The sequence below is a fragment of the Vanellus vanellus genome, assembly GCF_965231255.1.
Source record: "Vanellus vanellus genome assembly, chromosome: 2".
In the NCBI taxonomy this organism is placed as follows: Eukaryota; Metazoa; Chordata; class Aves; order Charadriiformes; family Charadriidae; genus Vanellus; species Vanellus vanellus.
In genome coordinates, this window is record NC_138906.1 from 132,104,180 (window position 1) to 132,129,416 (window position 25,237).

Here is a 25,237-nt window from a genome sequence, read left to right on the forward strand (position 1 = left end):
AGAGGACTTCAAGCACAACAAATGCCAGCAGCTATTTTCCCTATTTCTCTGAACATGGGAATTAAAGGGGGAAAAGTTAATGAACATGCATGAGGTGGTACAGTTAAGAGAAAGCCAAGGAAATGTGGCATGTATCCTTTGGAGAGCCGTGTTAATTCACGTCACACTGTAGAGCCACGGAGCTTGTTTCTGTGGCCATGTACACTGGCAGCACGTACACCATCAAAGTCAACCAAGCGGCAACAGAACGCTGGTTGTGCCCACACTGTCGCCTGAGCTCCAGTAAATGTTTAATTTAATCTAATACTACTGTATCATGAAATATATATGTCATAGCACAAACGCTGGTTTATTGATGTGGAACTTTTCTTTTGTGTTCCCTGACTTGTGGTGACTTTGACCTACTTTAACAAAGCACTTGTGCTTTTCCTGGGGTACATTATTTGGATGTTTGACCATACAGCCTTAAATTAGCAACTTGACATTGAAATGCTGATTTACACCTGCAGTCAAATGGAAAACACATGTTAAAGACTGATTGTCAGCAGCCCCAATACGTTATCGCTTCATTCTGTGGTATTGTTGCTTGCCTTTATGGGATTTAAGGACGCCATTGTGTGGCATTGTTGGTATGGCTATGGACACAGCTGTGGGGGGCTGACACTGTGTGTGGACTTTATCATCTGTCTAAAAGCTGACATCACTTTCGAAAAATCACTGTGAAACTTTAGATGTTTAAGTGTTGCTGTATATTTTAAGATGGCATTGGAAATAAAGATGCTTTTTTGTTGGCGTAAAAAACAGTTAACATTAAATAACTTGCTCATCTGACCTTTTCACCTTAAGGAAGATTAATGGTCATTTAGATCTGAACTTCCCCCCCCAATCAGGGAACTGAAAGCTTTGGGAATTCAGATGCACAAAGAAAGTCTTTTCACCTCTAGGTCACCAGCGTAGACCTGTGGTGTCTCTCTAGTGGCCATTAGGTGGTTGTTCACTAGTTTATGTGTGAGAGCTGGTGGTTGTAATCTATTTTCCAATGGACAGGTCCCTGCCTTGTGAAATCTGTCACTATGTGCTTATCTGAGCAGCGAGAAACGGGAACTAACATGAACAGAGCTTGAATTGCATTTGCCTTGCAGCGCTAAAACCTCACAGCCTCTGTAACACTTTCTTCAGTGGATCAGTCCTTCTCCAGAGTCGTCTCTCCCAGCCAGGAAGGGTTGAAGCCACGTCAGTGCTGTGCTGTGACTGGTGACCCTTCAGTGTTCCCTCCTGGAAGGCTGCAGTCTCTGCTCCCACTTCTGGAGCACACAGGTCCCGTTCAGACACAGTGGTGCCACTTGCATTTCTGGCAGTTAGGACATCCTAGAATAGCACATCCTTCATGTAGCCATTTCCCATGTTTAGTTCTGGTGCAGTCAAGCTGATGTACTCCATACCTACTGTATTTGTGTTTTAAATGGAAGTCCTAAAATTAGGACTACTCAGTTGGTAAAACTGAGCATAGAGCTAGGGGGCAGATCTTGATAGTAAACTAACCATTAGTGACTTTTCATGTCAGAAATTATAATGTCACCAACTGTAAAGCACAGTTCAGGGACCTACCCAACAGAGCCAAGCTGAAAATGCCAACCTGCTGAACAAAGGCAACGCAGGGTCGGCTGATGAGTGCTAAAGGTCCAAAAGCCCATCTCCTTCACTGGGGACATCTACAGGTACATAGCAAACAAGGCACTGGTAAAAAACCTGCCGTGTGTGCAGACATAAGCATAGAGTTGCTTACAGCTGAGATGTTGAGCCTGAATATATAACACGCTAGAGAGTCTAAAAAGTTGAAGAGCTAGGATCTAGGAGTCTACCTCTCTTTGGCTGGCCAAATTGAGAGGATATAGAAATGCCAGACTTCAGGGGAACATCTAAGATGAGAAATATGCATTTTACAAAACATTGTAAAAACCCAAAGGATGTTGAATCTAAGACTATGTCGTTGTTAAGGAGAATGTGCTACTTCTATTGCAAAGCCCAAAAAAATTCTTTCCTGTTCCCTTTTGGCTTTCTCTCACCCAGACTTACCTCTGTGCAGTGTATGCCATGTAGTGGACACAGCAACTGAACACATTGCGACCGGAACTGACTTAATAAAGTGTTTATGCGTAAAGGCTAGTAGGATGGAGGAAAAGGACAAGTAAAGATCATCAGTTCCACGAAAATCAAAGATCTCAGAGACTGCGTGACTTGAAAAGGACTGACCTCTATGTAGCTTATGAGCTTGAAAATCCTCTCCTATGTATTTGCAGCATTAATTCCTCTTGTTATCTGAGGTGATCTACGTTAATCAGATTCCTAGAAACAAGTCAGGTACTTAAAGCAGAAGATCTTTGACACCCCTGCTGGCAGTGTCAGTAGAGAGGCCAAAGACCAAACCAGCAGGGAGACAAGATAACCCATTTTGTCTGTCCAAAACCCTTTCTAGGATAATTGGCATCAGAAGGAGTCTCCCAGTTTCCCCTTCCATACTCAGCTGTACGGTGTATGGCCATTTAATGTACTTGTCACACAAAAGCTACCTCAAAAGTCTTACATTTCCCAGACACAGCGATTCTGTACTGGTAGTCCCACTCTGTCCCAAAACCTCCTCTGTCGCTGTGCTTCATGCAGGCACCGTAACTTAAATCTGGATCAAAAGGGGACTCATAAATTTGATCCCGCTTCTATGCCTTTAGTGCAGCTTCTCCTACTTCCTATTCCTATTTTCTAAGTTTTTAGCACTGGGGTTTCCAGGTGCCAATAATGGTGGTCCTTGTTTTAAATTTAATCTCATTTTCACAGAGAACTTAAGCCAGAGGAGGCAATGCCATCTGATACCCTCCAAAGACCTTCATCCTGCAGAGCACTTGTGTTGCACATGGCAAAAGGAGCTTGATGGCTGCGTGAGGACACGCTAGAGACAAGTAAGGTGACAGTTGAGGTTGCCTCATTCTTTAGACTTATCCATGGGAGAAATCCTAAGTAGTTTGTGCCTGGTTACCCCAGCAGTGGATTTTCCTCCGTATGGTGTGAGACATAGTATGCAGTTGCAGCAAGAGGGCTACCACTGCACAAATCTAGGAACCACAGGACAAGCTTTAATTAGCGTGCTCGTTTGTCCAAAAATGCTTGTGTTTGTATCAGAAGCCAATAGTCAAAATAATCTTTAAATGTTTTAAAGGAAAAAATCAGGAGTGAAAAAGCCCCATCCAAAAATTATTGTGCTTTATCAGGGGAATAAAGACCTCACTGATCAATTAGCTTGAAAAATGAATAACTGAAGGACAAATGTAATTCAAGTTCGGCATCTTAATAAGCTATTGTTGTCACAGCCCGGTTTGGACATATTGCTCTTTTGTTGACATTTTTAATGCTGCCTGTGGATTACCAGTACATGACTGGTGTATGAAAGCTTGTTAAGCCTCCACGTGCTCAGCCTGGCCCGAGCTTTAAAGCTGGCTCGGTGCAATCCCTGCTGCTGGCACAAGCTCTGTGGGACTTGAACCTTGCAGTGCTGGGCATTGTGCTCCTCGCTAATCATTGTATAGACTTACTCAAGTGTGTTTTACAAGCTTAGGGCAAATTTGTGAATGTCCAATTATCTATATGTAACTTTTTTAAGAGGAGCCAACCAGGCTTGTTCTTTTTTTCTCAGAATTCTGCAGTATCTTTCTGTAGCGAGTCGGGGGATCCTCTCAGCCTGGCTTCCAGGTCTGGCTGTTTTTTCCTTTCCTGGTTAGCAGAGGAGTCTGTGCACTTGCCCTTTCAAACTACACAACACTTGCATCCCTCTCTCCTGGTCCTCTATAGGGAATTTAAAGCTCAAAATATTTTTAAATGCCTCAATCATCTTATTCCCATTTGGGTAAAATCTGTCACAGCAGCTTCCAACCAGATACACGTTAAAATGTTACTTTTGAAAATTCTTCATTTATTCAAAGGCCTTTCGGCCATGCAGTGCTACTTTAATTTTGAACCAGTTTTGCAGACTGCTATACGAATGAGGTGAAGTTGTTGACAGCGTATCTGTCTCTCTCTTCCTTTCACTTGGAAGAAAATAACAGACTAGGTATGACAAACTCACTTTCTATTTTGCATTTGCTGTTGGTTTTACTTTTCAGTCATTGACAGTTGCAATTCTATGGCCCTAAAATGAAAAATGTGATTCTTTTTCCAAAAAACACCACTTGCATTGCATCACGCAGAAGTGTTTTAGAGTAAATGTCTGCAGCGTGCATGTGCAGTTTTATCCCATCTTATTTTTAAATGGTTAATTGTGCATACCTCTGAGTTCACAATCCTATTCCAAAAATACCTATGGTTTATCCTTATCATATTGCCCAGCTAACGGTAAGAAATAGGCTCAAGTGGCTCAGTACAGATTAGATTCTCCCCTTACGCAACAAGGGTACGAGATCCAGGGAGAAGCCAGAGACTTGCCTTGGGAAGAGCTCTGTTCTCTGCGGGCCAGGGAATCCTGTGGCAATAGCCCTCGCCTATGCTGAGAGTGCTGGGATGCTTCCCACCGACTTCACTTGAAGAACGCTGCCCTGGAAAGGCATTCATTTGTTTACAAAGGCCAGGATAAATAAGGTTGCTGATACTTCTCTTAAATCATTCAGAGTTTAAATTACTTTTTTTGTAACCGTAATTCAAATTTGGTTTTATTAGATTCCTTTTAAGATTACCAGTTCTGGCCTACACGGTAAAAAGGACAAGCATATACACTTGTTTCTTTCAAAGGTGGCTGAACAGATCAAGCCCATGGGAAAAGCACCCTCGCTGCCCCCACAGAGGGATATTCTGCCAAGTTATGGGTTTTTCTGCCATGTTGACAAGATTCACTGATCTTTATGCTGTTTTCACCAGTTGTTTTTGTCACAGCCTCAGCATACTTCTCTTCCCCTTTCCCACCTCTCCCTCCTTTTTGCCCACATTCCTAAAAAACGAATGCCTTCCCTGTCCCAGACCTGCAGTTCAGGTTAGGTGGATGCTTTGTCAGACACCATATGTTTGTTCTTGTGTCCTGAGTTCTCCTCCTCCTCCTCCTCCTCCTCCTCAGTTGTCCCCATTCACCTTTGGTCGCCACATTCTTCCACCAGCATATGTTTTGATCCTTTACTGACAACACAGGGAATTCAGGTGTTTGGTAAACAGCTACATCACAGCCCACAGTGAGGAATTTGGATTCCACACGTTGGCTGGGGAGTCTTCAGTCAAAGATATACCCCGGTGCAAAAACTTTTTGGGGTCTTCTTATGGCTGCAGTGGCACCACATGAATTAAATTAATAGCTTATTAATTGTGTTTAGCAGTGAGGAAAGATTTGAGCCTAATCTCTAGATATTTTATGTAATTTGGAGAACAAAAAAAAAATATTCATAGAATCAATAAATGTTTGGTTTCCTGCTCCCACCACAGACTGGACTCTTGCTAGGTCAGCAGAGAGCCAGAGGGAGATACTGTGTGAAATCGTCTGATGTGGCTCTGCAAGAAGTCTCTAGGTTGGACATCGTGGAGAGTATCTTCCTCAAGTCCAAAATTACTGTCCTGCTATTCTTCAGCAGATTGCACGCATTTGAGCTTTATGGTACACTTCCTTGGCAGGTATTATCACATCTATTTTGTAGCTACGTAAAGCAAGAAATTTATCCAAAATAACTCACAGGCAACTAGAAAAAAGTAGCCCAATATGTGCAGTCTTTCTCTTGCATCCACATCAAGATTTCCTGCAAAGCCCTGGGCATTCACAGTGCTCAACTACGCTGTAAGATCTGGGCAGAAGGAAGCGGCAAACTCCCCTTTGTGAACAGGGGCAAATTCATTGCCAGGTGAGACAGATTATATTGGCCCTTCCTAGCCCTGTTTTTCTGCCTAGAAGTGACGTGAGAGCCTTTTGTCATCTCTCTGCGCAGTGTGACTCATCCCCAGAGCATCATGTCCCTTGTAAAGGTAAGTGTTCAAAGCCCACCTGCTCAAAACCTAACCTATAGAGCCGTGAACGCCAGCTGGTAACCAGCTCCTGAGTCTCACTTCAGTTTCCGTGTCCCCACCACTCCTCAACGTGAAGAAACACCAAATATTTGTTCTAATGTTAAACCCCAGATTTGATTTTAAAATATCTTTAGGTTATACCTATAACGAGGAAAACAATGACTCAGATTCAAGAGTGCCTCTTAACAGGACTCTGAATATCCAAAGGTGAAATAAAGGGTGGGTTAGATTTGTTATAGCTTTTTTTTTTTTTTGGTGAACTATTCAGTGTTGCTCTTCATTATTTTTTTTATCCTTTTGAAAGCCGTAAAGCCTCCCTGCATAACCGCCTCTGCCCCATTCACTGCTGAATGGACGGTGCGCTGATCTTTTTCTCGGTGGGTAATGGATTTGGTTTGATTGCTTGACACAGGAACAATAGGGGGATAAACAATTGCATTCGTGCCCGTGCAGCTCCCCATCTGTTGAGTGCGTGCGCCTTCAGAGGGAGCCGGGCAGGGACAGATGAACACGCCAGCCGAGCCTGATGTTAATGACATCAGTCATACAAGCAGAACATGTGGCGCAATAAATCAAAAGCTAATTGAACTTTTGCTTGATTACGTTGCCGTCCCACCGCCCGTTTCAAACACGGCGCGGTTTCCTGGAACAATGCCCCCAGCCCTGCAATGGCTTTGCTGCCCCTGGACAGCAGGAGGCTGCAGTGGGAGGTGACAAGTGATACCAGCTTCTCTTCGCTCCATTCTTTCTTGAAACAGTGACACCTTCCCCTCAACCAAAATGCTTCCAGGCTCGGGATGTGTATTTGACCAATATTTGTTATTTCAAAGAAAAAATGTTACATGGATATGGCAGTGACAGCCCATGTTTGCTGGCACTTTCCATCTGGGACTGTTGGTGGCAGACGTCTATAGGAGAAGACAGGACTAGTTTTTGTGTTAATTACACGCACATGCTGGTAATGAAGGCTATTCATTAGACTGATATAATTTAATATCATTATTCACACTTGAAAGTGTTTCTGCTACATCAGTTTCTGAAGCCTGCAAGCCAAAATTTTTGAGCTTAGATGTCCATGGCAGCAGTAAGTCACCAGAAGTTCAGGGGGCTGATTTTCGTAGATGTGGAAAGGAACAATTTCTGATGGGAGCATTAAGGAATGAAAAGCTTTGGCAAGAAGACCCTTTATTGAAGTGCATAAATATGGAATTAGGCCCCAGAACCATCAAGTCATGTAGGAACCCATCTATGACTGAGCCATCTGCCCTCCCTCTGCAGCCACTGAAGTGTAGGGGCATGTAGACCTATGTAAGTCTGCTTGACGTGCCCTTCTTTAGTCACCTGCATTTGAAATTTTGCCCTGAAGTACCCAGGATCCAGGTACTAGTTTATGAACTTAAAAGATAAAGCACAAAATTCTTTTATTAATACACCAAGGATCAGCTCCTCTTTATATGGGAGGAGTGGATTTTTATGATAAATGTGTTAAAGTACATAAAGTATTAACCCAACTTATTTTAAAAATCCTTGCAATACTTCTGTAAACATTTATTTGCCCGTACATTGGCTACACAGAACAGACTTTGTTAGCCATTTATTGCTGAGGATTCTCCAAACTGGTAAAAGGAGACGTAATATAAAGCGCTGCTATCTGAGCAGAGGCTTAAGTAACAGCTAAATTAAGTCTTTGCATTAATAGTATTCATAGAAAGGCAGATGGGAGCAGAAAATGTTGCAATGAAGAATATGGAATGAGATGAGATCACAGCATCAGTCTGTCCTTTGTAGATCTGGACAATGATCACAGAGCCAGATTGGATTAGTGAAACCTATTTACCAGAAGTTCAGAGCGGTCGCATGAAGCTGAACGGCAGTCAGGAGGGAGAGGTGGAAAATGCACCAGATTTACAGCTGCAGCGACGAAAATTTAGAAGTTTTCACCACCGTGATTTCATCCAAATGTGAGTACATCAAAACTGTAACAACCGCTGCGGTGTTGTCTTTTAGACGGATGGGGTGTTTTGGCATGAGGGAAATCTTTGAAGTGAGCAGCTCGTCTGTTCTGCCGTGCCGTGCCGCGCTCTGCCTGCAGTCCAGCGCTCGCTGCTTGTCTCTGGGGCTAATCCGTGCAGGTGCTTCGACATTGTGGCTGTATAAAATCTTTGCGCCGGCAAAACTGGGGGATCTGGAATCAGTGTTGATATACCTATGAGGTAATTGCTAAAGTGACAGCTTGCAACTGTGTGGCTATTCTGTGTAATAGAAAAGAAAATGAAGTTCTGCGAGCAGTTAGCAGCTCAGATGAACTGGGTGAACTGCATGAATGTTGAATTTAAGTCTGCTGGCTCAATAAGTGGAACATTTCCAAAGCCATGCCCTGGAAATGAATGCATGATTAACATTAATTGCTTGTAATGAAGAGTAAGAACCGGACAAAGCCCAGTCTGCATTTGATTGAACAAATTAGTTTAAACTCAATAGCTGCGTATTTCAGCAAGAAGAAAAGCAAAGCAGGTAAAAGCAGGGAAAACAAATTGTGGGGCCAGATCAGATCTTTACTTGCAAGCTGCGAGTATGAGCTCTCAGCTGCTTAATTTCAGAATGTAAGTGGAAATGACAAAGTGAACCATCACTGTAATTGTCTTTGTTGCCCGAAAGCTGGGCTGTACATACAAGCATCCTTTTGCAGGCAAATCCAGAAACATCATCTGCAAGGATTCATTCTTCCCTTCCTGCTCCCACTCCCCGCAGAGAATCACGTTTGCAGGGAGAGCCCTGCAGCCCCACTGTTTGCATTGCTGCCTTTGTAGTGCCGCACAAGTGGGTCACTTCTGGCTACCTCCGTGATTCACTCTCCTTTCAGTGGCTATTCAAGTAATTGCATGTTTGCTGGTGCTGTGATTTCCCTTTCATGCCTTGCCTTTCTTCAGCCCCTGTAAGCCATTTGCCACTCGCACTGGCAGACCACAGGCGGTGAGTTGGACTGTGGATCATACGTACTCTGAAAAGATGCAAATTTATTACCTGGGCACATTTATATGTTGTTCCTTGTGCACCAGCCTGGGTACCAATAACGGCACAACAGTACTTGCTCCTGGTAGAAATCTGTATAAATTGTGCTTCTCAGACTGTGCAGTAAAATACATATAATACCAGAGAGATAGGAAGATGATTCCTTGCATCACCAAACTTTTCTGCACTTGAGTGTTTTACTTGTGACCAGTTAGTTTAGTCCTCACACGATGAAATTCCAGAAGTAATTGCAGCAGCTTCAAAAGCAAGTTACAACATACTCCTAGGAAAAAAAAAAAAAAAACACCAAAAACAAAAAACACCTTCATTGTGTTTGTCTGGTTTTCATCCACGCTCACCGTGCTCACTCATCCCTGGCAGTAGGGATCCCTGAGGATATCATGCCTTGCAAAACAGACCGTAATCCAACTGACAGCTTAGCGCACTCTCAAGCTCTACACAGGCAGATAACTTGTGATGTACAGGGTGGAAGTACCCTGTGCTGCAGCATGTCGCTGGCAGGGACCCTGGGCAAGACTGATCCCCTCTCCTCTTACTGTCCTGTTTCACTGCAGGCAGAGCATTGGCCAAAACTTTATTTCCGGCCAGTAGGGTACTAACGCTCAGCACTGACATCCTCGCCGGGGTATCAAGGGGTGGCTGTTAGACAGACACAAGCTGTCGAGGAAGAGTAACTTTGGTCCCGCTGCCAGCTCTGCTTGTACCAGAGCCCTGGAAAGCCTGATCACTTCTTGTTCTTGCCATCAGAGGAGAGGAGTTTAGCTGCAGAAATGAGCAGCCTTGAGTGAACTCCAGCTGCTTCCACCGCTTCAAAACTCTCTGCAAACATTAATAAATAGCAATGAGAAGCACTGCAACTCCTGGAGTTGAACATATGCCAAAAATGTAAGGGAAAGCTCACCTGGAGAGTGAGAGTCACCCGTCATCCCATAACAAACCTTCCTGGCTCTTCAAAGCCTTTGGGGTATACATGGAGCCTGAGTAGGAAACCCCCATTCACATGCCTTGCCTTCAGGGTCAGCCTTTAGAATTGGAGTTAATTCTCCAAATTTGGCAGTTTTTTGCAGGTCTGTTTCTGTCACTGGCTGCTAAATCCTTTAGTCATGAGTCCTGTATCCTGAACACAGGGGAGAGTAATAATTTTAAAGGGCAAAGGGTAAGATATGATGAGAGAAAGAGGTGGGAGTATCACTCAGTTTTTCAGGCCTGTTTCAAGTCAAACTGAAACATGAAGTGTTTAAACAATCTTAACTTTGTCCAAAAAAAGCCCCACCCAAAACCAATCACTTCAGTCCAGTCAAAAACTTGGCTTATGGTCCTGGCATCTTGTGTGTCCAGTGGCTAGCGATTCTGTTTTGCCTGTGATTTATGGTGTCTTCATGGGTTAAAGAAATAAAATTGAGAAACAGACTTTAAGCAAAGTGCCCCAAGTTAAAGAACCGAATGGGTCATTTTGAGGATTGAAAATGAAAAGACTAGGCTTAGTGCAAATGTTATGCTTTGGACACGGTGCAGTAGAACTGAGATGTCATGAAGCGGTTTGAGCTTATTGGAAAAGTCTCTATCTAGATAAAATGTTAGGCCTCTCCAAAGTTAATGTACACATTAGTCATGTTTGAAGGTGACTGGATGGAAAGAGAAGCTCATTTCCTTCTGAGACATCGGCAGGTGGGAGACCAGATCAAAACTCAGGACGGAGAAGGACAGTTCCTCCTGGAAGCCTATGGGAGAGGTGCAGAAACTTGGAGAAGGCTGTTGCCCTGTGCTCATGGATGTCTGTATTGTACAGCTAAAGCATGGTCTCTGAGCTGACATGAAAAAAGACTTTCTTTTTGGTTGTTTCAGCTGGAATCATCCTTAAACCCTCTCTTCTTTCCCCTCCTCCCCAGTCATCTTGTCTGCCTCCACTGCACCCTGACCATGTTCCTGTTCTTCTTTTTGCAGCATGTAGTCCTGCCCGAAGACGAGCCAAATGTACACAGCACATCCTAACAAAGAGTGTAAGAAAAATCTCCCTTTCTCTCCCTGTTTTGTTTTTTTTTGTTGTTGTTTTGTTTTTTTGTTTGTTTGGTTGGTTGGTTGGTTTTTTAATTCTAGTTGGCTACACTTATCCTTAAAAATGCTGGGGATAAATGGGAAGTGCATCTTTCAGGGCACAGCACATTGGTGTCTGATGCAAGGAGTGGGGTGGGAAACAGAAAGGGGAGTTTCTGTAAAGCTACGGTTTATTTACAGAAGCACTTTGAAACTTTGAAACAAAAAATACAGTCTATCTGTGCAGAGCCAGTCAAAATGAACATAGCAGCTTATCAACACAGGTCATCTGAGGGAATCACAGGCTTAGTTCTTATCCATAAAGCCCTAATAACAGTGACAGAGGGACAGGCAGAAAGGAAAAGCAAACAAATCATATCAATACACACATGCGTTAGTCAAGGAGCCAGTATCCCATTCCCCAGGGAATTTGGGATAAATAACCAAGAAATGGACTATAACCTTAACTCAAAAAGGTGGCCCTGAGAGAGAGTGGTTGTCTACTGATCCCGATGACACTTGCCTGTCCTCGGCTTGCCCCCGGTGCACTGGCACAGAGCGCACAGCTGAAGCTTTCCCCACTCCCTGCAGGTGAGGTGCCGCCCCAGATTCAAATAACTGAACATTTTTTCGTGCGCCGTTTGGACACTTTGATACCTGGGCATGAGGTTTCTTGTCTTCAGAGCCAGTTTTCCCTCCTTCGAATCCACTTGGCCCATCCACAACCCCTTCCACCATCCTTTTATCCACAGTTCTGACTTACAGGAATGACAGCCTCTTTCTCTTGCTCATATCAAAGCTCTTTTTACAAGCTTTAAGACTCTTTTGCCAAAGCATTTCTTCTCACTATAGACCTGTCTCTTCTTTAGCACTTTGTTGAAGTATTTTGCATCATGGCCTTTCCTTTTCCCATGCCCTATCCCACTTCCCAGCCCCATCCTCATTTGTAAATAGCCTCCTCTTTGTATTCCTGATTCCCTAATCTCCCCACAGCACCATAGGTCCCTCCTGCTTACCACACTTACCCATGCACTGGAAAAAACCTCACCACATTCGCTCCCATCCCCTCTCTTGATTATTAAAGCAGATCGCAGGTTCCCAATACTTCACAGGATGCCTGAAGTGGTCCCCAGGAAGGGTCAATAACACATCTGCGGTGTTTGAGTAAAAACTGTATCTCTGTATTTTCTCAAAGTGTGAAAAATCTTATTTTAGTCACGTAACTCAGGCTGAGGTTTCAAAATGATGTTTCATTCCAAATGAGAATGGAAGTCAGAGTGCTGGAGTGTTACTCAAAATAAGTCATTTTGAGATCCCCCTTTTTTATTTGTTATGCCTTTGGTATATTTTGTTTTCCATGTAGTATAAAAATAGCCGAAAAGGTCGAACCAAAAGTGAACTATTCTGACTTAGTAAAATAGAATGCTCAGATAACTTCTCAATTATTTTGACAAAATAGGTAATTTTCCAACAAAATGCCCAGTTTTTTAACCAGAATTTTCTCATAAAACTATTCAGCTGGAAAATATTCATGTAGCTCTCACTGAAATGCAGGGCAACCGTATGTCTGTTATCATGTTCCAAATCTCAGCAGGTAGATAATTGTTTCTGCTGAATGGGAGCCTCTAATATTTAATTTGGATTGGATCAGCTGCTGTAGCAGCCCTATAGTCATACAGGTCTAAGAAAACAAGATAAGAAAGTCCCTGTATTTTTGCTGTATTTTTAGAGGATTTTTTTTTCCTTTGGGGCTTTCCTGACCCCAATTAAAGATGTCCTTTGATTGGCCTTTAGTCATGATGTAGGCAGCGTCATATTAGCAGCGGGAGCACTAAGCCTGAGGAATGGTCCGCAGCTCCAGCTAAGAAGACAAGGAACGCTCTCAAACCAAAGCAATTGGCACAGTCAGCTCTTAGCCTTGTGCGTTCCCCTTCTTCAGTGTGATGCAGCTGCTCACAGCTCATACGCGAGCATTCAAATAAATACTGCGTACTGGAATATACGTGCCTGTGAGGAAGTTGTGGTTGCCAATTTCTAGACCCACAGAAAAGTAGCAGAATGATTATTTCTTTTTTCACTTTTAACATTGCACCTGCAGCCAGTGCTGTAGAAATGCCTCAGCTAACATGAAATCTTCTGTTCTGATGACTGCAGTGGATGCACGACTTTAATCCTCAGCAGGGGCAAAAATAGCAAGCAATGTGGACATCTGCCAGACCTTTTTTTCACGGCAGAAATACTCAAGCAGTGTAGCATTAAGTGATTTAACATTCAAATGACTGACCTTGGGGGGTAACTTCCATCACATTCAAGAACCCATCCCAAAAGCACAATCATGACGGTGGAAGCGTGAGAGAAAGTGTGAAACGCCTTTGGTTTTTTAATTGAGTGTTTCACCAATATGCTTATTTGCAGTTCCTATTGCCCTGTTGATAGTTACTTCCAGTGATTGTAGATCCTTCCCTTCTCTTCCCTTGCTCTCCTAGCCCCAAATCCTTTGGGTAGAACTTCCTGGACACCAATACATGGCTACTTTGCAGAAAAGTGGCCAATCCCTCTGTGCACGCTAGTGCTGCCACATAAAAAATTGGATCAGCATTAGACCATCAAAAAGAGCTTAACCCTACAAATCTGGCATTTCCTGCACTAACAAGTATTTTGTTCAGCCTCTAAGCTTCAAAGTTTTATCCCAAGCCAGATGTTTAATTGTCACCTTTTCTGGTTGGTTGTTGGTGTAGGGATGGGGTTTTGGGTCCAGGAGCAGGGTTGTTGGAACAGCATCTGTGCTGCTCTGCAACCCTCCTGCATCCTTCGTGTCCCCCACTTAACACAGCTAATTCCAACAGCGGTTATGTAAAGTTCACAAAAAAGAGACTTTGCTGAGCTCTGAATTCAGAGCCAGCGTCCTTCAAGCAGACTGAGCTGGTCAAGGGACTTACAGGTTCTATAAACAGTAGGCTTTTTAGAAAGCAGATTACTAATTCTGCATAGTTTGGCTGACTCTGCCCTTCACACAGATTTAAATTTCCTGGTACATCTAGAAAAGAAAAGTGACTTCCAGCTGATCCTTCTGCCTTACCCTAGGTACCCTAGAGAAATGTCAGCTTCAGTTTAGATCAAAACTGCACTACAGCAGGTTCGGTTTCCTGACCTAGATAAGTCTTTACACATTACAGTAATAGGTGAGGTAGCCAAAGTCATGGTGAAATCTTAAATTAGGAGATAAGAAACCCCAAAAGTGTACTACAACCAAACGCTGCAAACAAAGATGTTAACTGGACATGTGCTGTAGACATTGTGCTGTTGTCTCCAGCTGTAATGGAACATGGCATTGCAACTTATTTATACAGATTCTTCTGCTTGAAGGTGTTTTGGCATTACTGATATGACATGTAACAAGGAATCTCAAAAACATCGATAATGTGCCTAAATAATTCCTGCTATTAATGGAGTTAAAAATCCCGCTTCCTTTCCCCAAATTAGATTTCATCCTTTGCAACACATAGGCAGATTGTTAAGTTTCAAGTCAGTGGTGGTTTACACTGATCAAATAAGCCACTTTCAGGATTAGAGAAGACTGCAGCCAGCATCCTACTTACCAAAAACACTCTTCCCATGACCATGCAAAAGAAGAGACCTCGGGTGTCTCAGTAGCAGAGGGCTGATGACATTTTCTGTCACACACCAAAGAAGAGTGAGTGTGACCAAGAGCACTGAGCATATTTCCAGAGCTGGTGGGAAAAACGGAGCTTCCTCAAAAGCTGGAAGAGCTCGGTTCACATGAGGCAGGCTCCAAGGGCTGTCATGAGGGACCCTTCTCAGGCACAGCCTCATCGTATTTGTAATGAATACAGGTGTCTCCACCAATGTCACTGCGGTGATGGGGGGTAATGCCTCTGGTAAGCAGCTTGCGAGGTTCGGGTGGTCAGGGCGTGCACAGACACAGCCTGCGAGGAGCAGAGTGATGGGGAGGTCCTGGAACTGGTCCAGGGGCAGCTGGGAGAGAGCCAGCTGCTTAAGCAGCAACAGGAGGCCTCTCACCACCAGCATCACCCTCGTTTCTGAATTATCGGAGTGATGCCGAGGCTCGGCTCTGTCTGGTGGCATCAGATTCACGGTCAGTAGAACTGGGCCCCAGCTGCAGCCTCCTCTAGCATGTGCTTGTCTTCAAGGACACCAGTAGTTCCTTTGATTTTAACTTAACACTGGGCATGTCCTTAAGTAGCTTACGGAGCAGGGACTGTGTTAGGCTGTGTGCCAAAATCCACAGAACTAAGAGAAAACCCCTCTTAGGTCTTGGATTAGGCTTTGGTTGCCTCAGCAGCCCTATTTAACTGGTTCTCTGTATGACAGTAGCAAGTCTTCAGGGAAGAATAAAAAACAAAGTATGAAACACTCTTTCCCTGTTGTTGGGACTTTAATCTTCTTAAGAAAATTGTTACCGGACCATCCTGGATAACAGTCCTGGTTTTTTAAGCTCTCATTAGCTCTGGCCTCCCCAGTTGCAGCACAGTGAGTGTCATGGCTTAGTTGTCATCAACGTAGAAAAGAACTTGATTTTGCTCATGCTTATTTTCAAGGACTCTGTTCAAGATACAGGGGGCCTAATCTTCAAAGCTCTCAGTGAGTTTTGTTTGTGCAAGTTAATATTTGTGAAAATTAATCTCTAAAAGCAGAATTATTCACCGCCTTGTATCCTCTGTAGTCATTTATCAGGTATAAAATGGAAGTCCAAAAGACAGAAGAGGCCATGAAGAAATAGCATTTTTAATTCACACTGCGTAAGTTTAACTGATTGCCCAAGATATGATGCAATAAGAAATTCAATTTGAGACGTCTTGAAAGCATATCCTACTCAGTAGATCTTGAAAAGGACCACATTTCAGTCTCCTGAGGAGAACACAGCAAGGTGCAACTAAGCAGCTGGGTCCCAGAGAGACCCCACATGATTTTCCCATATTTTTATACATCTCATGCACAGAGGCAGGAACCAGACAGAACAAACCTCACAATCCCCACCCAACAAAATCCCCTTCAGGCAGCAGTAAAGCAGTGGGAAGAGCAAGCACCATGCTGCTCCCGTGTTACCTTGACAGACCACCTAATCTCCAAGGCCAAGTGTAATGGGATGGTTTTGCCTCTTCCCTGTAGGTGGTAGCAGCGTCCGATCATCGGCCCCACTGGACAGAGAAGCTGCAGCCCCACCATGGTGACATCTTCCAGGTGTTGTACGGCGAAGACGAGGAGCGGGGCTTGGGCCGCCTGCAGAGCGGGCAGCGGGGACCCTCCCCCACCAAGGGCACTGCCCAGCACGGTAAGTCCGCAGAAGTGACTTTATTCCTCTGTGGTTGCAGAACGTTATTACATATTGCAGTCTTCCAGTTTGCAGTGAAGCAGATGCTGTGATATGTACCTGAGTGATACTTCCATGCTTAAAATATCCAGTGGAATTAATAAGATAATGACCATGGCATTGCAGATCTCTCACTTTCTTCAGTCATAAACTCACTTTCTTCAGAGTCATAAACGCTCCCTTTCCAAAGGCTGACAATAATTTAGAGATGATGGATTGCGTATTACTGAGTTTGCCTGAGTCATCTTATTATATAAGATCCCTGCTTAGAACTTGCCAGAACATAATTATTTGGGATGAAATTTTCAGTTCTGGATGTCAGCCACAGACCTGATTTTTTTTTTCAACCAAAAATTGTTCAGCATATTTGTGAGAACCCGTGAAGGAAAATTAGAGTTTGCCAATGCAAAACCAAGGAACTGAGTAAACATAAATAAACCGGTCATTCAGCTCCTTCAGCACTGGTGTGTTATGTTTGGAAGGTCGAAGCTGGAGCAGGGCCATGCAGTTTGGCAAGGGGTGGCCTTTTAATCAAAAACGCATCTTTTGCTCTCCCTCAAAAAACCACCCAGATGCAGTCAAGTCACAAGCCTTTGAAAAAATACCACATGGATTTTTCTACGTGTTTGGTAGAGCCATTGGACATTTAGCTGTTAAATCTGTAAAGCAGATACTACCACGAAGGTGTGTGTTCTTCACACCACTGGTCTGCAACTGCACTGATCATAAGCCATTCCATTTGAATGCAGACCAGAGAAGAGTGGGGCCTGGGAAGCTGGGAAGGAACAAACTGAGCTTGGGACCATAGGGAAAGATCTCAAACCGGGACCGGGGCCAAAAAATGGCTGAACAAAGAGCTGGGACTTCAGGGCTTGAGGGGGGAGAGGACTGTGGGGTAGTGGGTGGCAGAGAGCCAGCAGGGGAGAAGGGAGGAACTGCTGGTCTCTGCTGTTAGGGGAAACAAGAGGTAAAGGATGACAGACAGGTGCAGACAGGAGAAAAGATGTAGGAATCCAAAAAGAAGAGCAGAAAAGGGGGAAACAGTTCTCATAGAGGGAGAAAGGGAAGCAGTTGGGCAGAGAAACTGGGATGCTGAATGGGAAAGAGGGAGAAACTAAGTTTAAATTAGAACAAAAAATAAAACAAAAAAGACCGAGTGAGGAGTCAGAGGAGGGAACGAGGAGAACAGGACAGGACAAACTCACCAGGAGCATCTTGACAAGACAAGAGAGCTACTGCAGGGCTGCCTAAGCTTGTGCAGCATGGAGAGGTTGTTTGGTGGATCCCTGTTCCCCTCAGCACAGAAGGTGCTCCAGGACCACAGCAGGGTGTCTGATTCTATCCCCCTTTTCTGGGTGCCTGCTTCACACCTCCAACTGCAACGCCTGGGAGCGCTCAGCTCCCACTGCACTAAAAGCTGTGCTTTGACTAAGAACAGTGCTGCATCCTCCTCAACCCTCTGAAAAACTGGATCCCAGGGACCTCTGATCTTAAACTCAGTATCTACCTGTTTCCCTGGCATAGCTCATTGTCCTCCAGGAGGTGACAAAGCTGTTTTTTAAAACATTTGTGCAGATTATGACCACAGTGATCATTAATACATAACTTTTGAGTGCCTGACTTTACAGATTTAGCATTTTAAGGGGAGGAAAGAAGAAGTGTTTGCAAATATTTGTATGAAAACAAAAATAGGTCTTTGCTATGATGTGCTGCAGTGTCCGGTTTCAGTACGCTCTGTACTAATAATACCTACAGAGAGAATAGAGTGCCATGAGAGAGTCGAGAAAGGTTTCTCCAGCTGTTTCTCAACAGCTATTTCTGGAGAGCCAGCACAATGTGATATGAAGTATATATGGATATGTATCTTCTGTTTTCATTGATCTCTGTACAAATGTGACCTCCGCGTAGATTTTACCCTTCAAAAACATTCTTCAACTTTCTTACTGGAAGTAGTTGTGCCTGTAGAATTTTCCATGCTTGCTCCGTAGACAAGTACTGTTGAATATTAAAGAGACTTCAGATTTGGTAAAGCACAGCTTGAAATCTGGGTCATAGAGTGAACAGTTCAACTTCCAGAGGAAGTGAAAAATGTGTAAAGAAGAGCATAGATGAGAGGATCAGCACACTTACTGCTGGCATCAGAAACCCTACACAAATACCAAAGCATAAGGACAGTGCATTCCAGCACGCAGGAAGGCAAGTGTAGTGGAAGGCCAGAACAAGAAACCCCTGACTGCACTCAAAGCTTTGCTTTGCTTCTCAGGAGGGATAGATTAAAAAAAAATTGCACTTATTCTCCTGGAGAGAAGTACTCAATTTTCTACCAAGTTTTCATACAAGTACTCATCTTGGAAACTCAGGGCAAGGCAGAATAACAGATGTGGAGCAACCCTTGTCTCGGGCCTGGACATCCATAGCACCTTTTGGAAGTGGAATTCACACCACACCCAGCCACCACTGCCCTGAAGAGCGCTTATGAACCTGAAGCCCTGAGGACTTACTTTTGTGTACATATTTTGCTAAAGATTTGCCAGAAAATTTTCTATATCTAATGAGAAAAGGGACAGGCTGGAGGGAAGAATCAGACAATATAAGAGCAAACAAAAAAGAAAAAAAAAAAAGTGGACATTAGCTGAAGCATTGATGCCTGGAGCCACTTGCTGAATACTGTTAGTACCTAATATGCAAGATGAGAGGAGGTAATTGAATTAAACTTTGATGTGAGGGATACAGTTAGGTACCTAATGGAATTACTTGTGGGTGGGGGCGGGAGGGGGAGCGGGAAGAGAGAGGCTGGTTAAGATATTTATCATGATCAAATATTGCCCCCAGAAGGAGAAGACAGTTCTGATTGCTAAGTCATGCTGGAGACAGCACTATAAGCACCTCGGCTATTTCTGATGTTTGCTGTCATTATTTATATTCCATTGGTCAGAGCAGTTGAAAATCATATTCTATCCTATGTCTTGGTGAATCTTGGTGTTTCTGTAGATCCTTGCTCTTCACTTACCTGAATATCCTCTTAAAAAACAGCAGACAACTGAAAATGGCCAGGAACAGAAAGAAAGAAAGGGCGAAAAAAAAAAAAAAAAAAGAGATCTCCACATTCTCACATGGATTTGGCTCCATGAAAAATATCTGGCATCCCTCACTCATTTATTTCTTCGGCACAACTAGCAGGAATGTCAGTGAGCAATTATCCATGGATAAGTTATCAGCTGAGCACTCACTTGTGACTGAAAGGTAACCTCCAGGTTTGAGGACAGCAGAGGAAGGTGCCGCTCATCCATGGGCAGACAGAAAGGTTGAAATCCCTTCCTATGATGGGGCGGATGTAGCATACATCGCTATCCAGATCTGAATAACTCCCCAGGGCAATCCAGGAAGGAGACTGATCTCCTAGGCAGGACACACCTGGCTGTGATGCTCCAAGATGCACAAAAACTGCGTGACCCAACCTCTGCTGAGGAGCAGCAGATGGGACTGTTCTGTGTATATACATACACATGAGTGTTCACAGAGGGGGAAGGGCTCCCACTGAGCTCGGTCTGCTATGGACAGTGCATCATCTCATTTGAAAAGTGTAGGAGCAAGCAGTAGAGTGACTTCCCAGAATGACTTAAGCAATTCCAAAATCACTTATTTTGACATCACAGTAGATGATCATAATAAAGACACTTCTGCATTTGTTGCTGTAATCAAACCTAGTGGGACTATAACCTGAATCTGGGCTCTGTTCATATCTGGGTTTAACTGCATGGAAGGAGACTTTTGATACAACTGTGCCAATGGGATAATTATCAATAATGCCATGTTTCTTATGCTTTGCAGCAGGAATTGCGGAACGAGAGTCATCCAAGTCCTGTAATCACCTGTTGGATGGAAAATCTTTAGTAAGTGAACACAATAAGACCACTGTCTGATGCATGTTAAAACCTAGTGCCTGTCAGCATGTCCCACATTAACAGCGTGTCAGTCTATGACAGTACATGCAGATTTCACAGTCTTCGTTAAGGCTTTGAGACATGACTTATGCCAAAGGATCCTTAGCTGGAAGCAGAGACTGGCATAGGATGACTGCCCCTCAGGGAACCAGCAAGGGTTGTGTCATGGAAACAGGCAGGCTCCCCTTCCAGATGCTCAGCCACTTGCAAGGGCTGGGAGGAATTAGCCTCTTGTTTCTCAGGGAATTTCACAAATTGGGAAAAACTTAATTTCTAAAGTGGAAAAAGCATCAAATAATTCATATTCTTCAGAATGCCCACCTCACATGATAATCAGATCAACCAAAAATTTCAATAAATAGTTGATGGGAAAATCATCATACAAAACCCAAAAATTTGTTCTGTAATGGACAGACAAAATGTGTTGGTTTAAAATTACTCAACTTTACTAAAACATTTTCTGTCCCTTCTTTTTCTTACCAAAAACAATTTTCAAAGTCCCGACATTTTATAAAAACTGTATTTTCAAACAGGAAATAGTTCTTTGAAAAGTTTCTGACCAATACCCGACCATGCTATAGAAAATTTACGGCTTCAAATGCTCTTTTGGATGGCTGCAATATACTTGCTAGCTGGTAGCTGGGCTACACTGAAGAAAAATAACTGTACAATATTGAAGGACTGTCAAAATTAATGGTATTCAGTGTAATGAAACTAATAGCACCTACCAATAATTAACCTAGTTAAATTTCAAAGGATGCTTGCAAAAGTTATTTCAAACATCTTTAAGTCTTAGGATACTTGCAGAACACACCTAAATGTATCCAGTCTCAGATTAATCTCAGGAGAAATAGCTCTAGATAGATTAAGACCAGTTATAGCAGTGACAATAATATGAAGAAATCTTTCAGGATTGCCAGTAAAATCAGTAACTGTGTTTATTGCCTGAAATTACAAAAGCACGTCACAATTTTTGACATATTTTTCTATTTCTGGGCAACCCACAGTTTAGCTCACCATCTTGGAGGATATGCCATTCTCAGTGGCCTGTTTATGGGAAAATGTGACGCAGTTCTAGTGCGCAATTTATGATCAAATAAGACAAGGAGGAAGACGATGATTAGGCACTTGTGGGGCTGTGGCAGAACTGGGGCATGAACCAGGGGCCCCCCATGCCACAGAGCAGCACCCAGCAAAACAGGGAAACATTTCTGAATCATCAAGAAACAGCGATGGCCGGGACAGCTGCTCCCCAGCCAGCAGTAGAGGTGGCCATGCTGAGAGCTGCAAGAGGCAGGCTGCTCAGTCTGCACAAAGCCTCACCTCCTCGGGAAGCTAGACACAAAAACTAGGGAATAAAAAGTTCTGCAAGCCTCCCTCCTTCAATGGGAGTTGTAATTCTTGCTCATACGAGCCCCATGCTGAGCTGAGACCGTTGACGTGAGCAATCAGTATTTGTGTGGGTAAGAGTTGGGCAGTCAAGTCCTTAGCCAGCCTGCTTTCTCTCGTTAAGAGATTTACAGTATTTATTCATTTCCCTAAAGCAGCCTCTTTCCTCAGGCGAACCGGAGGTCCCTACTCATCAGTGGCATTTCCTAATGATGTGCTTTTTCCTCCCGCAGTTCCCACCGTCTCCGGTTACCCATATCCACCCAGCGAAAGGGGTGGCAGTCACAGGCTCTCCTGCCGGCGACAGCACTTCAACAGAAGAGTAAGTCCCTTCCCACCCTCATCCAAGCCCGGCAGTGCTGCGCGTGGGACGCTGCCGGGCAGGGCAGGGGATGGGGCAGCTCCACTGCAGGTTACCCTCTCACCAGAAACACAAAGAAGTGCTCAGCTGCAGATCTCTGAATCGCAGCTGTAAAACCTCAGTGATTTACAGTAAAGCCGTGCCGCTTGCTTCCCAAAGGCAGGGAGAGGTCGGCTAAAGGACATGTTGATTATATCGTCAGCCATGGCCATTTATACAGCTGGCCCGGTGCCAGTGACAGCTCTGTTTTATCACTAGAAAGAAAAGCATCTAAATTCAAAATTTTAGCATTTTCCCCCTAAGAAGGCTATAACATTTGCCCTAAGGCAGTTTAGAAAATCTAATTGAATATTCCTTAAACAAAGCTTTATTGTCTTTAAGTAATTAAGGAACAGCTTGACCACAGTACAAATGCATTCATCAGTAGGCGGTGAACCCAGACACGGATCCGGGTGATCTTCGAGATGCCGCCATTGCCACCTGAGGCACAGTAACAAGCTCATTGTCACAGTGTCCTCACACTTTGTACACAGAGACATAAATGCCCCTTCAGTCGGCAGCCAGTTGTCAGTGACCAGTCGTCACAAGCAGGGAAGAAAGGCCACAGAGCTGAATGCTTCACGCATTTGTGCTTTATTTGCCAGCCACAGGCAGCGCTGGAGGAAGATGGCAGAGTATGACCTGACCCTGCCACCGGGAGCAGAAGCTTCCCTACCGCTGACGGGAGGCAACCTGTGCGGGACGCCCAGCCTCCTGAGGAAGATGTGGATGAAGCACAAGAAGAAGTCAGAGTACCTGGGGGCAACAAACAGTGCCTTTGAGGCGGACTGATAAGGCTCAGCATCACTTGGAAAGACAGAAGGTCCTTTACCCGGGACAAGGTGCTCTAGGATCAATGAGGGAACTGACACAGCACAGCTCGTCCAGGAAAACAATATCCTTTTTATTACTTGCTGCCATTGCCTCAGAATGGTGGGGGAAAGGCTAGCTAAGGTAAAAATGGTGAACGTGATGCAACGCATTGGCCTTTCTTTGTTGTGATATACTAAAATCCCAAGTATCCCGCTAGATTTACGTCCTGACTCAATGATGCTGAAACTACTGCTGGCCCATTCAACATTTTACATGTCCTGTCTGAATCAGCTCAGACTCACAACAAGAAAAACCTACCAAGGGGTTGTGTACTCCTGCAAGGCCACAGATTGATTACAGAGTGCCACTAAATCCCAGGGGTCTGCTTGTTGTGTACCACTGCTTGTATCATGAGATAAAAACCACATCTTACGATATGCTTGGTTGAATGACAAACGCTAAACATCTTTTTTTCTTCAGTTTTGATGTTTCAAGACGGGAGTAAAAGATGCCAGATTTTTAAAAGAACAGGCAAGTCAGAACTTAGCAGTTTTGCAAACACACATTTACCAAACTTTGCTATGTGACAAATGATTGGTGTTTCAAAGTGTCCTGTCGGATCAAACTATGAGCAACTGGATAACCTCAGGAGATACTTTCTTCTATAGACCCTGCTTATATGTTAACTGATAGTCGACAACTTACTCTCTACCTTTGTGGTACAGGATAATTCACTAAGTGCATAAAATACTAGGAGGAACGAAAATATGTAAATGGTGCAACTAGGTGACTAAACATGAGATATTTGTGTATAGGAGATCTGTGCTTATGAACAGATGGATTTAATGGAATTTGCTCAAAATTTTTTCTGAAAATTTGTTTTCAATTTAGAAATTGCTGGTCATGGCCCCTTGAATTTTCCTCTCAAAAAAAAAAAAAGTTTTACAAAAAAGCTTTCACCAGTGTTACAGACAATATTATATTAGTCATGAATGGTACTTGCCTCATATGAGTGCTCCCCTGGTTATTATAAGATTTTGATTTGCCTAAATCCAGAACTTCAAATATAAAATTGGAGGAAGTGTATCTCCTGTTGCTCATAGTAGTGATGACCTCTAATTTAACTGCCAGTGCTCCAAAGTGTAAGTGAAAAATAGAGGTCTTTTACTCTATGACAGAAGCAGAGGAAAGAAGCTCCCATCTGAAACTTACTTGCCTGCAGCCACCGTAGTAGAAAATAGTAAGATTCCGCCATATGCAATGCCATGGTACTGAGGTGAGGAGGCTCCAGAGCTGTGAAACTACCACAGGTCTGAACCATACGTTGGCAGCGTTAACGGTGGTTACAGCTCCTTCCCTCCTACCACAACCACCTGGGCAACTTCTGCACTTGGGGTACCTGCTAACTCCATCCACTGGTTGTGTTAAGATCATATTCAACCTGGGCTTAGAAAAAAAGCATATTCTGAATTTCTCTTACAGCAGAGGACTGGGAGAGCCTTGGATTACAGCCTGCAGAGCTGCAGGCTTGGGCAGTTATCTCTGGTCAAGGGTCACCAGCTCAGAGGTACCAAGATACCCTCTGGATGGGAGATAAAGGCTGCTAAAGCAGCCAGGTCCTCTGGCTTTGGGGTGAGCAGGCTGGAGCAGCACACAGGAAGGGTTCACAGCTTGACAACCTGAGCAACCAATATCCGTGGGATGGGAAAGCACTGGGAGTGGCCCGGTAGCTTTACAGAGCAAATGTCCCCGGTAGCTCCAAGGAGGGCAGCAGGAGATACCTGTGTGGGGCTGGATATGCTGGAGAAGGCAGTAGGATGGGGAAGTTCTCATTTAAAAAGGTACCAAAGGCTGCACACCTGAACAGCACCAGAGCAGTTCTCTCACAGGGGTCCACCCCACCTCTAAGTTAGACCGTGAAGCATTGACCCAGTGTAATAGTCCAGACACCATGACCCTGCCAGCATCAGGTCCTCCATGACTGAACCAAGCTGGAGCCATGGTCAAGATTTTCCTGAAACGTCTTTTACAAATATCACCAACCACACTACAGCCCCTCCCCAGCCCACAGAAATCCCGCCAGAAGGTAAATCTAGTAAATTCGGTGGGACTACTCTCCCGCACAGCAATGCATACACTCAAGGAATAGGGAGAATAGTAATCAGAAGTTCCCTTTTTTGGTCGCATTCCCTAAGCAAAGAAGATGGACAGACACTGGGAAAAGTCCATTTGCTGCATTTGGGATAA

The 25,237-nt window shown here is 44.0% G+C and overlaps 1 protein-coding gene across 1 annotated transcript; it reads left to right on the forward strand.

Annotated features, from left to right (window-relative positions):
- Nucleotides 1-6,285: 6,285 nt before the first annotated feature.
- VXN (vexin) lies at nucleotides 6,286-23,248 on the forward strand. Its single transcript, XM_082499232.1, has 7 exons — nucleotides 6,286-6,401; nucleotides 7,813-7,985; nucleotides 11,002-11,057; nucleotides 16,243-16,405; nucleotides 20,276-20,337; nucleotides 22,011-22,099; nucleotides 22,783-23,248. The coding sequence occupies exons 2-7, from the start codon at nucleotides 7,919-7,921 to the stop codon at nucleotides 22,967-22,969; spliced, it is 624 nt and encodes a 207-aa protein (XP_082355358.1). The 5' UTR covers nucleotides 6,286-6,401; nucleotides 7,813-7,918; the 3' UTR covers nucleotides 22,970-23,248.
- Nucleotides 23,249-25,237: the final 1,989 nt, after the last annotated feature.